Source organism: Terrapene carolina, unplaced genomic scaffold (assembly GCF_002925995.2).
Source record: "Terrapene carolina triunguis isolate 2854851 unplaced genomic scaffold, T_m_triunguis-2.0 Scaffold211, whole genome shotgun sequence".
Classification (NCBI taxonomy): Eukaryota; Metazoa; Chordata; order Testudines; family Emydidae; genus Terrapene; species Terrapene triunguis.
The window spans coordinates 14,777,303-14,792,964 of NW_020664562.1; the positions used below are offsets into that span (position 1 = coordinate 14,777,303).

Genomic DNA, 15,662 nt, shown 5'->3' on the forward strand with positions numbered 1-15,662 from the left:
GCAGGAGGCAAAGCGGGGTTTGAGGTGGAGGCTGACAGCTCGCGACCCCCTAGGTAATAACCTCGCGACCCCCTGAGGGGTCCCGACCCCCAGTTTGAGAATTCCTGTTTTAAAAGTACACCTCAACCTCGATATAACGCTGTCCTCGGGAGCCAAAAAATCTTACTGCGTTATAGGTGAAACAGTGTTATATTGAACTTGCTTTGATCCACCGGAGTGCGCAGCCCTGCCCCCCCGGAGCACTGCTTTACCGCGTTATATCCAAATTCGTGTTATATCGGGTCGCGTTATATCGAGGTAGCGGTGTAGTTGATATTCTGTGATCCTGACGTAAAATTTTGCTAGGCACGGGGCCATTTCACTGATTTGTCAGTTAATAAAATCTGTCTTGTTATAGCAATAGACTTACTGTCTTAACCAAACATCATCAACTCCTCCCAACTAATCTGTACCAGGTTACACACCATTCATTTTGGTGTTCCATATACCAGGGAATCCATTTCCGAATGCTGCCTACAAACCACCCTTTCTAGTGCCTGTTGCCTTGGTAATCTGAATGCCTGGGTACTCACTGATTATTTGTGAAAGCTACTGCAATGCTGACATTGTAGCATGCCTGCTGTGTTAATATAAGATAACGGAATCCCAAATATTTCTTTTTGTTCCTGGCTTTTCTGTTTACTTGTAGTGCCTGGAGGTCAGTGATTGTGAACTACTAAAAGCAGGTGTGGATTTTACTTTTGGTTTAGACTCTACCTTTGAGCCAGCTACTGAGACGTACAACACTGTACAACATGGGACTGAAGAGCTCCAAAATTCAGTTCAGAAGTTTACCAATAAGACTGTTTTCATGAACTTACACTTAGTGCACTAGATCTTGGCTAAATAATTTAAGGGTCATTTTATTCATTGAAATTAATTTATTGCATGGACCACTTTAGATTTTTGTAGGAGATCCTAGGCTGGTTTTGGGGGGGCTTGTTTGTAAATCAGAATGAAATTATTGCTTTTTCCTTATTTGCTCTGAAGCTTGGCCTGATTGATTTTGTTTTTGGAAACTTAAACATGGCAGAACAAAATGGGATTATTGAATGAATTGGTGACGGGAGTTAAGTGTTTACAATAAATGAATTACTGTATTTGATTTTGAAAAACGAAATGCCATGCTTGAATGAACAGAATAATTAACTGAAGTGTGTTTGCTTTGATTTTCCTACCCAACGTTTACCCTCATTCCTTACTCTGTAGAGAAGCTCTGTACTGAACTTATTCACGTAAATCTGTTGATCCAATCCATAGACTGGCTCATTCAAATCTAAGGACTTGTCTACACAGTAATGTGCACTGCAGGGGTATGATTTCTAAATCACACTAACGTGTCGCTCATTTATTGGTCTCCGTAGACCCTGCTGGTGTGCATTAAATGTTCACTAGTGTGCTTTCACAAACATACATTAAAGTGCAGTAGGGAACATCTTATGCACACCAACAGGGTCTACATGGACCACTTAATGCACAGTATGTTTGTGTGCTTTAAATATCACAGACCCATTGTGCACATTGCCCCACCACGCAGACAAGCCTTAAGAGTTGCATACTAGATTTGAATACTGCATAGAAATATCATGAGTTCTTAATGTTTGGAGGTGTTCCTTCATATTTACAATGAGAACTGTATTGTATTGTACCTCCTTAGCTTTCATATTCTATTTTGGCAAATAATTTATGAAACATATGGAAAATTCTCAGATTGGATCCATGGAGAATGTGAAAAGCTGTGTACTCTGGACTCATTCCTGATGCCATCTGATACAATGCACATTATCTTATGAAATCACCTTGAAACCTTTACGTGGTCCATATACCTGAGGAGAAAGCACCTGTTGATTATAAGGCTCACACTGTTATCTGGTGTCTGTGTTTTCAGAAGAAGATTTGTGGATGATCATTATTTATCACTGTAGTAAAAAGCTGAGAAGGTAACGATAGGTACAGTGAGTAGTTAGCAAGCTGCCGACCTCCCCTTTTACCTTTCTTCCATAAGGAAAATATTAATTAATCAACCTGATTGAAAGGGGTAAATACTCCTTTCAAACAGAGAAGTGCCATTTTTTGTCCTATAAATTTGAATCAAAGCATTAGTAACTCAAGGACAACAAACGAAATAGAAGGCAGTGATACAAATAGGGTGTTGAGCTCATCTATGCAGGGAGTAGGTATTTTAGGTAACATGGCTTTATGTATATTTACTGTGCAATTAGCCATTATAAATAGAGTTGGGTGGAAGTTTTTCAGCAACTAATAATCTCACCAAAAACGCATTTTTCAGGGCACCGAAACTGTTTGTGAATCTAGGTAAAATTCAGCAAAAAGTTTAATCTGCAAAAAAGATTTTTAAAATGTCAAAACAACATTTTGAAAATAAAATGCCAGTTTGACCCAAGTGAAATATTTCCATTTCTTGAATGAAACCAAATGCAATTATTTTCAGGGTGTTTTTTGTTTTGTTTTGTGTTTGGCCCTGAACTGAAAAATCAGTTATTTGCTCAGCTCTAACGATAAGATCACCTGTATAAGAAAACTATCATTAACTGTATATCTTACTGTTGAAAAGAATGCAAATTAAATTTCCAGTAATGTTTTATTCCCTCTTGCTCAAAGGAACTTGTAGAGTACTACAAGCACCACTCTCTCAAAGAAGGTTTCCGAAGTTTGGATACGACTCTTCAGGTTCCATACAAGGAATCTGAAAATTCAGATGAACAAAGGAGTAATAAAGCAAGCAGTAACTGTGAGTATTATCATTTTACATATTATGTGCTGTTATTTTAACACTAAAAGCATAATGATATTTATATAAACATCTTCATTTTGCATTTTTGACATGTAACTAATTAATATGGTAATGCATTCAGCTAGGATTTTTCTACAGCTAAGCATAATCAGATCTGCCAACAGGTTTATGAACATGTCTAGTGAGACTTCCTTGCTGCCAAACTTAAAATCAGGTTAGTGTTCAAAAATCTATTAGAAATGCACGTGAGAGATTTAATTTGGAGGCTGCCTAGTTTTTGCAGATGTTTACATAGGCGGCACTGTTTTCAGTTACATGCATAAATAAGTAACCATTTCTAATCTTGTATTGAGATTTAAATAGATCAGTCATCTAATATAACTGCATTTTTGTAAATTAGGGTTTCAGTAAAGACACACACACAGTTTTTCAAGTAATATGTCATTTGTTGAATCATCTCATTTGTTTTTTTATACCTGTCTTTTAAGGCCATAATTTGCAAGCAACACTTCTAAAAGAGTTTTCAAAATACATACCATATAAATATCTGTTAAAAGACTTTGTATTTTTGGAGTAAATAGCTACAATATGTGTCAAGTATCAGAGGGGTAGCCGTGTTAGTCTGAATCTGTAAAAAGCAACAGAGGGTCCTGTGGCACCTTTAAGACTAACAGAAGTATTGGAGCATAAGCTTTCATGGGTGAATGCCCACTTCATCAGACGCAAAGCTTATGCTCCAATACTTCTGTTAGTCTTAAAGGTGCCACAGGACCCTCTGTTGCTTTTTACAATATGTGTAATATTGCTCTTATGAACATGTAACATGTTCCATTTTAAAGGAAAGTCTATAAAATTGTTATTGCCTTTTTAGAAGTTCAATGCTATTTAAAACAACTGTTATGTGGTCTGCTGAAAATATTTAATTTTTCCCTGAAAGAATATTAGACTTCGCAGCATTTCAGGCAATGGCCTTATCTTTGCACTGCACCAGATAAGAAGAAGAATATAAAAAATAATGATGACTTCAACAATATGAAGACTGCTGTGAATGAAGATACAGTCAAGCCCAGTGTCTTGTGGCAATGATTTTGACTATTCCATCATTTTCACTTACTAGATTTCTTCTTGGATTTTCACTTGTTTAGCTATACTCCATGGACATGCATATATAATTTCCAAGAGACTTTCTCATTTTTATTTGGTAAAACAGGAGCATTAGGGGAATTTTAGGACACATTATTTTCAGATTATTTTTCATCCATTTTCATTGTTTTTCTTTGTTCTTTCTATCATCCTGTTTCCTCTTTTCTTTCTTCTCTTGTTTTCTTTCATTGTTTCCCCTGGGTGTATACAGTACAATTAAACACCTGTGGATGGCCTGTGTCAGCGGACTTGGGCTCGGGCTATGGGGCTGTAAAATTTCAGTGTAGACGTTCAGGCTTGGGCTGAAACCTGAGCTCTGGAACCCACCCACTTCCCCAAGCCCAAACATCTACAGTGCAATTTTATAGCTGGGTGAGCCTGAGTCAGCTGATATGGGCCAGCCACAGGTGTTTAAATGTAGTGTAGACAAACCCTATGAGTTTTTTGAGTTTTCTCCCTCCTATTGTATCCCATGTTCTCTCAGGACTTCACGTCTGTTCCTAGTTATTCTCTGTCCTTGTCTCTTTTCAAATGATCTTTTCCCCCCATTATCCTATCTCCCTTCCTTTCCCCATCCCTCTCAATCTCTATGCTCTTTTCTCCTCACCCCTACCTGGCATGGAGTGCCAGTGCAGTGACTAGCATGAGGAGTGTACCCTGCCTGCCTTACCTTTGTGTTTATTTTGGTTATTCTCCGAGAGGAGCAGAAAGGAAGCACTGCCTCTTCTTATTAGACCAGCTGATAGGAGGGAGGCCCGGAAGCAGCATCTGTATCACATGTAAGAGTATTAACATATAGGAGAAATATCACAACTGTTGCAAATTCCTGCAGGATACAAGATTTTATATAGTGCATATTCCACTTCCTTCACTGCACTCCAGAAAAAAAAATCCGCATTACAGGAGTTCAAAAGGGATTATATGGAAGGACAAGAGAAATGAACGTGGGGCACTTTCCACTTAAGAGGTTTGGCAGGCTTGGCTTTGTGCTATGTTGAAATTCGAACATTTTCCCACTACATTTGCTGGTGGAAGCTGGAAAATTTCTCTCCGAGGCCAAATTGATGAAAAGTCTCTCAATTCTCAGATTCCCGGTGTAAAACCTAATATATTACCACAGTGCTAAAAACAAAACCCAGATTGTTTGATCCTGGATGACACTTTGGTTAATGGATTTGAAGGTTGTTATAAATCTGATTGAGCTTTTCCTTCTGGACACTCCAGACTTTAGTGCTGGACCCAAACCGTGAGTCTAGTGTTCTCTTGAGGCTCAGCAGAGTTTAGGCATTGTTTCTGACTTTGGGCCGCTAGGCACACACTCCAGATACAGACACCATATCTTGGCAGGCTCTGAAAATAGCTCCAGCTGTCCCAAGCCTCACCCGTAGCTGTTGCATGTTCTCAGAGTTCCACTGAAGCTGATTTACTGTTTCCCTTTTTGGGGCTATGTGACAGTGTAAGCAAGTAACACAGAGACTCTGCGAAGGAATTTCTAAACGAACACACTTTATTCTTAGACAGCACAAATGGTACAGATGATGGAAAAACAACAAAACCTGCACACAAAACTCGACCTCACTTTCCTCGCCACTCCCACAGTCCTTTGGGATTTGGTCAGTGACTTTTCTGGGGTCCAGGATTTTCCTCTCCCTGTTCTCCCCTTGCACAGCCTTGTCTGCCGCTCTCTCTCGCTCTCTCCCTTTCTATTGAATCAAGCCGTTTTTTCTGAAGTTGCAGTCCCCTTTATTAGGTGATCACTAGGAGCTGCTTCAAGTCCCTTTCTCAGGTGATCCACTGCTTGTTTATAAGGCCACTGGAGAAAAAGGGTTTCTCTGCCCCTCTCAAATATTGTTGGCAGATTATCTGCAACTCATGCGTTTAGTTTTACTGCTGCCCTGTTAGTTTTCACCAAGTTAGCATTACCCTCATAGTTAGGTATGTGAACCCTGCAATGTTTGATCTGCAAAGCAGTTAGAGAATTTGTACCCTGGAATTTTGTTAGCAGGGATTGCAACTTGGAAGCAAACTAGCTGCTGCAGATTTTTTGGACATTTGAGTTGAATTCACTTCATTCCCCAAGGGAATCTTCACTCAGCCAGTTCCTCTCTGACCACCTCCTGCTCTCCTTTGAAGGCATCTCATATAAGAAGGGATAGCTGTTGAGAGGGAGTCTGAATGGCAAACCTCCTTCCCCTCAGTTTGTCAGTTTTCCAGCTGGATGCATAACCTGAGCCCATGTTCACCAGATTTTCACAAGCACAGGCTGAGGCAATTAAATATGTCAAGCTTCCAACTTCAATCTGAGATTGAGTGGAGGTTTGAGAGAGACATTTTTCACTGCTCTGCTCATATGAACACCTGTTTAGCAGAGAGAGACATTTCTGACTTGGAGCATTTTTTAAAAATTTAGGAAGCTCTACTACAGACATTGCAAAAGTCCATCAAGTACTAATGCCAAATGTTTTGAGAAATCCAAAGGCAGCTTCAAATCACCTAATTGTCTAAGATGATAGGAAAAAGGGTTTTATTTTAAAGGTTTTATTTATTTCCCCTTTGAAGGTCAGAATATTAAATGGCTGTTAGGTTCTCCTGTAATTTTTTGATATGACTTTCATACAATTTCCATATTATTTCTTAGAATTTCAGGCAAAGGGTGATTTGAAAGCTGGCCTGCTTGTGTCACAGTTCTCTCAATACTTAGTTGTTAGGACTGAATTATCATTTCATTCCTAAAATTAAGTTGACTTTTCACTTACTTCAGAAAATTGTCCAGTGGTTCTTTTTAAACTCCCAATGTCCCAGGACTTGTCTCCTCTTTTTAGATGTTCATGGCACACTTTCAGTAGGCATGAGGATACCTCGTCAGCTATCAAATATGTCAAAGACATCTAGATGTACTTGACTTTTTTCTTAAGATGAATGTAAACAAACAAAGAGGGGTTTTGGTGCTGTGGTATGTTCTTTGGTCCCAATTTTCATTTCAGACTGCTTCTGCGTGCACAATGATTGCACCCACAAAAATGGGCATGTACTCTTTTGCGGGTAGAAAACATACTGTCACCCAAAGGAGAGCAACTGGGTGACCAGCAACCTGATTACTATAAATGTGTTGGAGATTTAATTAGTGTATCCTTAATCCTTTGATTACCTGAGGATACATTACATTTATCCATCAAAGCAGGGGCTAGCATACTGGCTGCACAAGTTTAAGTTCCTGAGCCAAATTCTGCCTTTTGTGTGTGCTCAGAACTTCCATTGAACTGAATGTGAGTAGTATATATGGATCCAAAACATCATTTAGTCCTTAAAGGATACGAAACGTGCACCTAATTCCCATTGATGTTAAGTTATCAGAGTAGACTGCTGTGATCCCTACATGCATGGTGTGAGGTCCAGTTTAAGAAGGTACTTAAGAACATGCCTAAATTAAGCATGTGAATAATCCTATGAATACCAATGGCAATACTTATGTACTTGAACTTAGACACATGCTTAAGAACTTGGCTGAGTCAGGGCCAAAAGCATTTTAAAATGTACAGGTATTAAGAAAAGAAACGACTTTATTTGTAAGAAAAAAACAGTTTAAAATTCTTTTCTGCCAAACCCAAAATGGATTTATTTTTTATTTTTTGTTTTTGAAAAATGTAATTGTGAAAAATTAAATCATAGATCTACATTTTCCACTTTTCACAGTCAATTTCTTTCCAGACTTCCTCAGTGAGGAACCGTAGTTTCCTTATTACCAATGACTTACATAATAGAAATACTAATATTTAAATATTTTGCCAATATTTCAACATTCTTTTGCTTCTCTCTTTTTCTCTTTCTTTCTCTAAGCCCCCTCTTTGTTCTGTGGGTTTTCTTTTGTAACTCCTCCAGACTACAGCTTTGTTCCCCCTTCCTCCACTCCTTTCTGGTCAGGTACTGCTTACCGCTTTTATATTTCTTCTAAATTTGCTTCTGTTTGCAAATTCTTTCTGTGTGCAGCCAACTAGGGAAGGGACGAATCTACTTTTTCATTTCTTGACTAAATGCAGAATAGCACCTAATGCTATTCCCTGAAGACTGACTCCAAATCTCAGTAACTGGTTAACATGATAAGCTATAAAGACAAGGTAATCAGAGGGTAGAAAATTGTTATTCTTGCAGTCCAATAAAATCAAACTCTTGTAAAATTAACTTTTAAAAGTATACATTACTATAAGCAGAATTTGAATAGACACAGCAGATCTCAAATGGCCACTAGTTCACCATTCAGTAGTGGAATCCTATAGCAAGTATTATATTTTTAATTGATGTATTCATACAAATGTGCATACCTGAAAATTGCACTGTTCATGAATGAATCAAGTATTCGTCCCATCTCTACAGCAAACCATATTGTGGCAGCGTCGTAAAATGCCGTTGCTAGAGTTCTGTTGTAGCAAATGTTAGATTTTGCACTACCATTGTTTCCGTTAATTTTACTCATCTGTTTTTCAAATGTACTCACGTTTTCTTTATTCTCTTTTAACCTTCTCTTGCTTTGAAAACATAAAAACATTTTGAACTAACAGACTGTATAAAAAGATTGAAATTTACAGCCATGCTAATCTCAGTTCCAATCACATTATGGCAAACTTGCACTCCATTAATAAACACCAGTAAGTAAGGATGCTGTTGTGACTTTTAAGCCACAGTTATGGTGGGGCTGCACCACTTTGCACCCAGTAATTTTGCCTGTGGCAGGCAAAAAGTCTCTGAGAACCCTGAAGGAGCATACACAACAGCAACTGCTACCCCCTCTAAAAGAGTGCAGCATTTGCTCTCCTTATGCTGGTTCACTTCCACTTATAGAGGGTGGATTATCTGGCCTAGGTAGCACAAGGTTTTGGAATGGAGGTTGGCCCCCCTTCTACCTTTGTGCATAGCACTAGTCCCAACAGAGCCCTTTATGTTGGTAATTAGTAAGGATTAACTGCACTCTGTCTCCTCCACAAAAAGAAATCCTGACAATATCTGATGTAAAGCATGTCTTTGTAACAATTACACAACAGCAACGGGGTGTCAGGTAGAGTTAGGTAATCTAATCATGTCGGCTTGGATGGCATTTCATATTCTGGCAGATACCATGTGTGACTCTTTGCATTATTTATAAAATCATTTCTTTTTAAGACCCCAAAAGAGTCTTCATTAAATTCACAACTAAATGATATAAATGGAAAATATGATCCCAAAATATTATGGGTGGGGTTTTCAAAAGCACCTTCAATGTTATCTCTGCTCCCACTGGAAGTCAGTGGTAAAATTCTCATTGATGCCAGTGAGAGCAGAATTAAGCCAGCAATGTGTGAGCACTTTTGAAAATCCTCTCCATGCTTGCATACTGGTGAGAACTGATGTACAGTTTCATAAAATTAAACAAGTGTACATTGCTTCAAGACCCACAGAACCCACTAGCCAAAAACAACCCTGTATGGGGATAAAGTCATAAGTTAAGAGAAATACATAGTGTGAGATCAAACTGGTTACAGTGTGTATTAATGAGAAATTGACCTGAATGGAAGCAAAGGCAGAAATCTGACACAGACCAAAGTGTCCTAATTCTCTGGGGCTACAAGCATTAGTGAGTCTTCTCAGGGTATGTCTATAGTGCAATTAAATACCTGGGGCTGGCTTTTGTCAGCTGACTAGAGCTTGCGAGGCTGTAAAATTGTGCTGTAGATGTTCAAGCTCAGCCTGGAGTGCAGGCTCTGGGACCCTCCTAACTTGCAGGGTCCTAGAGCTCGTGCTCCAGCCCGAGCCCAAACGTCTACACTGCAACTAAACAGCTCCTTAGCCCGAGCCCCACGAGCCTGAGTCAGCTGGCATGGGGCAGCTGCGGGTTTTTAATTGCACTGTAGACATAGCCTCTTTCCTCTTTAAAATCTCCCCTACTGCTTGTTTCAGTTCTTTCTTTTCTTATTTCTCTGATCCTCTCTTCCCTATCTCCAGATTCCGTCCGTCCTCCTCTTACTTCTTTCTCACTTTCCCCTGTGCTCCTCACTTTGAAAAGGGTTTGAAATATTCCCCTCCTTTCCTCCAATTCTGCCCCCTTTCCCCCAATATTTTACTGCCCACTATTCCCTGCATTTCTCCTCTCCTTAGTTCTTTTCCTCCCTCAGTTCCCCTTTCCCCTTGTTCTCTTCTTATCTACTTCCTTTTGTTCCTCCCCCACATCTCCCCCAATGTACCTTGTCCCCTTGACCTCTCCCGAGTCCTATCCTCTTTCTAGAGTCCAGAGCGGCTCTCTGCTTCCCCTCCCCTCCCCCAATCATTTACTGGTCCTTATAACCCCCAAATCACTGATCCCCTTCCCCAAATAGTTACTGCTATTGCCATCCACCAATATACTGACCCCAAAATCAGTAAGTGCTGCTAGTGCCCTCTTCCCCCACAAAATGTCAGTTACTGCCTCTGCTGCACCCCTTCTCCTGCAAAATCAGTTCCTGCCCCATCACCACTTATTCCTGCTGTCCAGTATGGTATTTGACATAATATTGATGTAAATAGGCAAATAGTCATGGTATTTGACTTGCTAGAGCGTAAGTAGTATATTTTTATTATACTATACTGTGCATGATTGTCTATATTCTTCAGCATCTTCATTTGTGCACATAAACAATATATCAAGCTGCTGATTCTCTTCTATATAACGTATTTATATCCTATAGGCATATTCTCAGTGACTGTTCTCAGTGGTAGCAGATGACAGAACAAGGAGTAATGGTCTCAAGTTGCAGTGGGGGAGGTTTAGGTTGGATATTAGGAAAAACTTTTTCACTAGGAGGGTGATGAAGCACTGGAATGGGTTACCTAGGGAGGTGGTAGAATCTCCTTCCTTAGAGGTTTTTAAAGTCAGGCTTGACAAAGCCCTGGCTGGGATGATTTAGTTGGGAATTGGTCCTGCTTTAAGCAGGGGGTTGGACTAGATGACCTCCTGAGGTCCCTTCCAACCCTGATATTCTATGATTCTAAATACTAACGCTGAGTGTAAAGTTATAGTACACTATGATGTTGTGGAAAAATAAGGTCATAATTCATTTTCAGACATATGATTTGACTTTAGGTATTTCAGTTTTAATCATTGATGTGCGCACAGTTGTAATGATTTGAATGCACGGTATCTATTATGCAAAAGCTGCTGTTCATATGAGGTCACAATAAATATCAAATAAAAGTATATGCAGGAAGGCTATCAATTAAGTGGTTGATTTTGTCGTAGCTGTTTAGATTTTCTAGTTTATATGCCATGATTCGTATTTTCCTGATTTTAAATCAAAGAAGGCAGCTTGCTCTGATTCTTTACTGTTAAATTTTGATTACATTTTCAAAACTAGAATGTTAATAGCAATTCCTAAAACTCTTTGGGAAATTCTAGTAATAATGTGCTTGCTCTCTTGTTCTCTGAATTATGACAAAGAGAATGGTTTTGATGATTCCTCCAACTCACCATTGTTGGCCATACTCCAAATACACCCAGGATTTTTTCAGTAGGGATTTTAGTGTGTACATCTCCCTAGCTCCCTTTGTAAGGAGCTAGTCAAAACTAATGGGAGTCCATTTCTTTCTACAGCAGCTGTTTACTCATGGAACCAGTTGCAAAGGGAGATTGCCTTTATTGAAAAACACTGTTTGGATGCCTCTTTGCATACCTTAGGCTTCCACCTTTGCCAGTTGCTGGCCTAACCTCTGAATCTAATGTATTAGCCAGTGTATATTTTTTCTAATATACCCAAATTATAGGTCTCACCCTGTAAGGTGCTGAGAACTTTTACCTCCTAATGGGAAATGACAGTCCTCAGCAGCTTACAGGATTGGATTCTATAAGACTTCATAAAAGGATTATCAGTTTGCTACGATTAAAGCCATTTTTGAATTGGACATATTAGAGACATGCAGTTTTTGCACTTGTATCATTCAGAAATGTTTGAAGTCATTTTTATATCAGTTTAAAAGATTTAAGCCCCAGTTCAGCAAGGTATTTTAAGTCGGTGCATCACTGTAAACCTTTAAGTGTTGATTTTGTTGGGTCACCTCACATGCTTAGACTTATGCTAATACTTAGGTACTTTGCTGAATTAAGGCATTTTTGCTTTGTGGTGAAATTTTGTGAGCCAGGTTCAACTGATCATTTTTGATGTTTGATTTACAGTGTAATCCCCAGAAAAATGGTGGTTTACATGATCCAGTGGCCATACAACAGATAACTCACACTGTAGAAATGCATTTCTTTTTTTCTCTTAGTTGGAAGGAGTTGGTCTACAGCAGCAGTTCTCAAACTGTGGGTCGGGACCTCAAAGTGGGTCATGACCTCATTTTAATGGGGTCATCAGGGCTGGCTTAGACTTGCCCAAACTGTAGAAATGCATTTCCTTTTTGCTGTTAGTTGGAAGGAGTTGGTCTACAGCCTTATATGGATAGTATTTAACTTGGATTGCTTCTCTGAAGGAATAGCACCATAATCTATTTATTTTGCCGCATTAGGGGTTTAAAGTTATATCAACAATAAATGCCAATAATCTGTTTGGAAACAAATTAGTGACCTGAAAAATATGTTGACGTATGTACTTTGCAGTAAGTTTTATTATAAACTACAAAAGTATAATAAATTTTACAGTATTTTTGAATCCTTGGGGAAAATTTTGACTTAGTGGCATTTACATTCAAGCTCATGTAATGTTTTTTCTATTCCCCCCCCCCTCCAACCACATAAAATCCTCCAACCTTGTGTTGAGCCTTTAAAGAAGGCTTCTTGATTTCTTTGGGTGGTTACTTTCACATTTACATAAAATTATTGCCAGTTTATTTTGTAATGGAATCATTGCTATACATTTTACAGTATTGACTTAATTGATTAGTCTGCAATTAACAGATCATAATAACATTGATTTCCTGTGTTCAATTTCAGTGCTAAGTCCAAAAGCAATAGGCATAGCCATTGCCCGGTATGACTTCTGTGCAAGAGACATGAGAGAACTGTCCTTACTGAAAGGTGATGTGGTAAAAATTTACACAAAGATGAGTGCTAATGGCTGGTGGAGAGGTGAAGTAAATGGAAGGGTAGGTTTTTCTTTTATTTGGCATAATTTTGTGCTAATCTCATTGATAAGGCTTTTAAATGGAGTCTTCAGACATCATAAACCTTTTTCACATATTTTCTCACAGCATATCTGACACATCATCAGCTCTGTTTCAGACAATCCAGACAGTATGCTTGATCACCTTTCCCAGAGTCTAAATGAACTAGGGTCATGGATGAGCACTAACTGGCTGATGTCCAGAGTGGATAAGACTGTTGGGTGGGGGAAGTAGCAGAGGTTATAACCCTTAGCAGCAAAACATCAGGGTCTTGTTGAATCCCTGGTTGCTTCTTGGTGTCCAGCTAGCAGCAAAGGCAAGGAGTGCATTTTACTATCTTTCCTTTTGGATGTGCATTTCACCACTGCCTTCCATACCTTTGTCAGCATAAAACTGGATTGCTGCAATAGGATTTACATGAGGCTACACCTGAAGAGCACTCAGAAACTTCAGCTAGTACAAAATGTGGCAAGAGGCTTACGTAGCAGTGATTTTTAGAGGGAGCACGTTACGTCTGTGCTCGGAGATTTGTGCAGGTTGCTGGTAGTTCCCAGATACAATTGAAAGTGTTAGTTTTGTCATAGAAGCCCTAAATGGTTTCCATCTCTACCTTAGGTTGCTACCACTCTGCTCATGTAATACCTCTGCAGTGGAGATAAATTGAGGTACTCAAGGTCATGGTTTAAATGGGCTGGTTTAAACCACATCCATCCATGGTTTAAATTGGTAAGGGAGGGTGGATGTGGGTTGGATGGTGGTTGGAAGTGAAAGTTAGTCCTGTGGGATAGGGTGGGAAGAATGCTGGGATTTTGTTTTACATTATTTGAAGGGTTTTTTATTTTGTACATGTGCCTAGAGCATGAGACAGGCACATTTTAAAAAAGAAATAAGCATATAGTTTGGAAGCAATATAGAAACCTAAACAATTTTTGATGGTCCTGTGTACTGTGTGAAATAAGTTGATGATCTCATTCCAGGTGGTAATGGACAGACAGCCACATCCTAAAGAAAAACATTAGGAACTGGCATTCTGTTTGACAGTCTCAGCAAGATGGGCTTTGGGACTTGAGTTCTCTTCTTTCTCTAGAGATAGTTCATCCAGAACAGGGTACATTGACAGGTCAGCATGAAGTAGCCTGCCCTTGTGTTGCACTCTGCTATAGATATAGGACTTCACTCTCCAAGGTTAATGGTCTGGTTTCTTTCATGAGCAATACAATAACTTAGTAACAATGCAGTATAAATGAAAAACTTCGGGCTCTGCCCTGCAATTCTTTCTCATTTAAAATGACTCCTGACTCCATTGAGACTTGAGTGCATGTAAGGACAAGAAAATCAGTTCCTATTTAATTTAGGCGAATAATGGTAATGGGGACTTGTGAGCCTGATGGTAGCTTTGCAGAATACTTAGATGTCCTTCACCTCCAAAGGGGGAAATAGCAGCTGCCTGCCTCTTGTAAAACTCCTTGTTTCTGCTCTTACTCTTCTTCTTCTTCCACGTTTTAGTGCTTTGGGGCATAGTCACAGCTAGTCGGTTAGTTATGATCTTCCAAAAATAGGTTTTAATGTCCAGTGCTGCAATTTCCAAATCATGGGATCAATAATTTGCATCACTTGGTTGAGAGGTGTTATTCTAACTAAGTGCTGTAGCAGCACAATCAAGTTTATCTTTATAATTTTGTGTCCTCTTGTTACTAAACAGAACCATTATAGTTTTTGCCTAGGCAGGCCTTTCAAAGAACTGTCCCGTGTCATTAGCATCTTATCTATTATTTTTCTTCTGCTTTTGCCTTTTTTAGGTGGGCTGGTTTCCATCAACCTATGTTGAAGAAGATGAATGAATTGAACACTTACTATGCACTGTTGACCAGAAATTTCAGGGACTGTGGAATACAACAATCTGCAAAGCATTATTAGTCTTGTTAAGTATTTCAAAAGCAGCATTTTCTGTCTGTCCAAACCCTCCAGTTTTATTGTTGGAATTTCTACAGAAGTTTGTGCTGACAGATTAATGGTTTGCCCAGAGCTATGCAAGAAACAGTCTGCCAGTTTGTCATCATCGGGGACCAGTATAAAGCCCAAACTTCACCTTCCCAGACGATCCTTGCAAAACAGATTTCTTTATGCTGCTTTTCATGCGGTGGTACACAGCGAATGCTACCTATTGGTAAATGTTTAATACATCTTTTTTTTCTAGTAGCTAACATCTGTGATGGTAGAAGGAGGAGATGAAGGCTTATTACTCGTTATCACTGCATACAGAAAAAGGAAAGTTCAGTCATGCCAGTGGGCATGAAGTAAAGTCAGTATTACCTGTCTTGAAACTTCAAGCAATGTTACTTATCACATAACAAACAGTTGTGCACTCATCAAAACCATTCTGAGAAAAATAGAAATGTAGTAAATAGTAATAGCCTTCTCTTCCAAGGTACATATGTGGGATAATTATAACAGACTTGAAGTCCTGCCTAAATTTTCAAACAACTTGTTTTTATGACAGCAGTTTTAAAAAATGGAGTGTTACTTAGTGTGGTTCTGCTAGAAAAAATGACTGTAAACATGGGATTGTGGTGCTCTCTTTTTGTTTTGCGCTCCAAAGCTAATTTTACTCAGTTTACAAATAAGC

The 15,662-nt window shown here is 39.0% G+C and overlaps 1 protein-coding gene across 1 annotated transcript in view; it reads left to right on the forward strand.

The window, feature by feature from the left end:
- LOC113407403 (guanine nucleotide exchange factor VAV3) overlaps positions 1–15,110 on the forward strand; it is a 242,137-nt gene extending 227,027 nt beyond the window's left edge. The window contains exons 25-27 of the mRNA XM_026655888.1: positions 2,662–2,791; positions 12,867–13,018; positions 14,836–15,110. Of these exons, the coding sequence (XP_026511673.1) occupies positions 2,662–2,791; positions 12,867–13,018; positions 14,836–14,877 (324 nt within the window). The 3' untranslated portion in view covers positions 14,878–15,110. The remainder of the gene's footprint in view (positions 1–2,661; positions 2,792–12,866; positions 13,019–14,835) is intronic.
- The last annotated feature ends 552 nt before the right edge of the window (positions 15,111–15,662 follow it).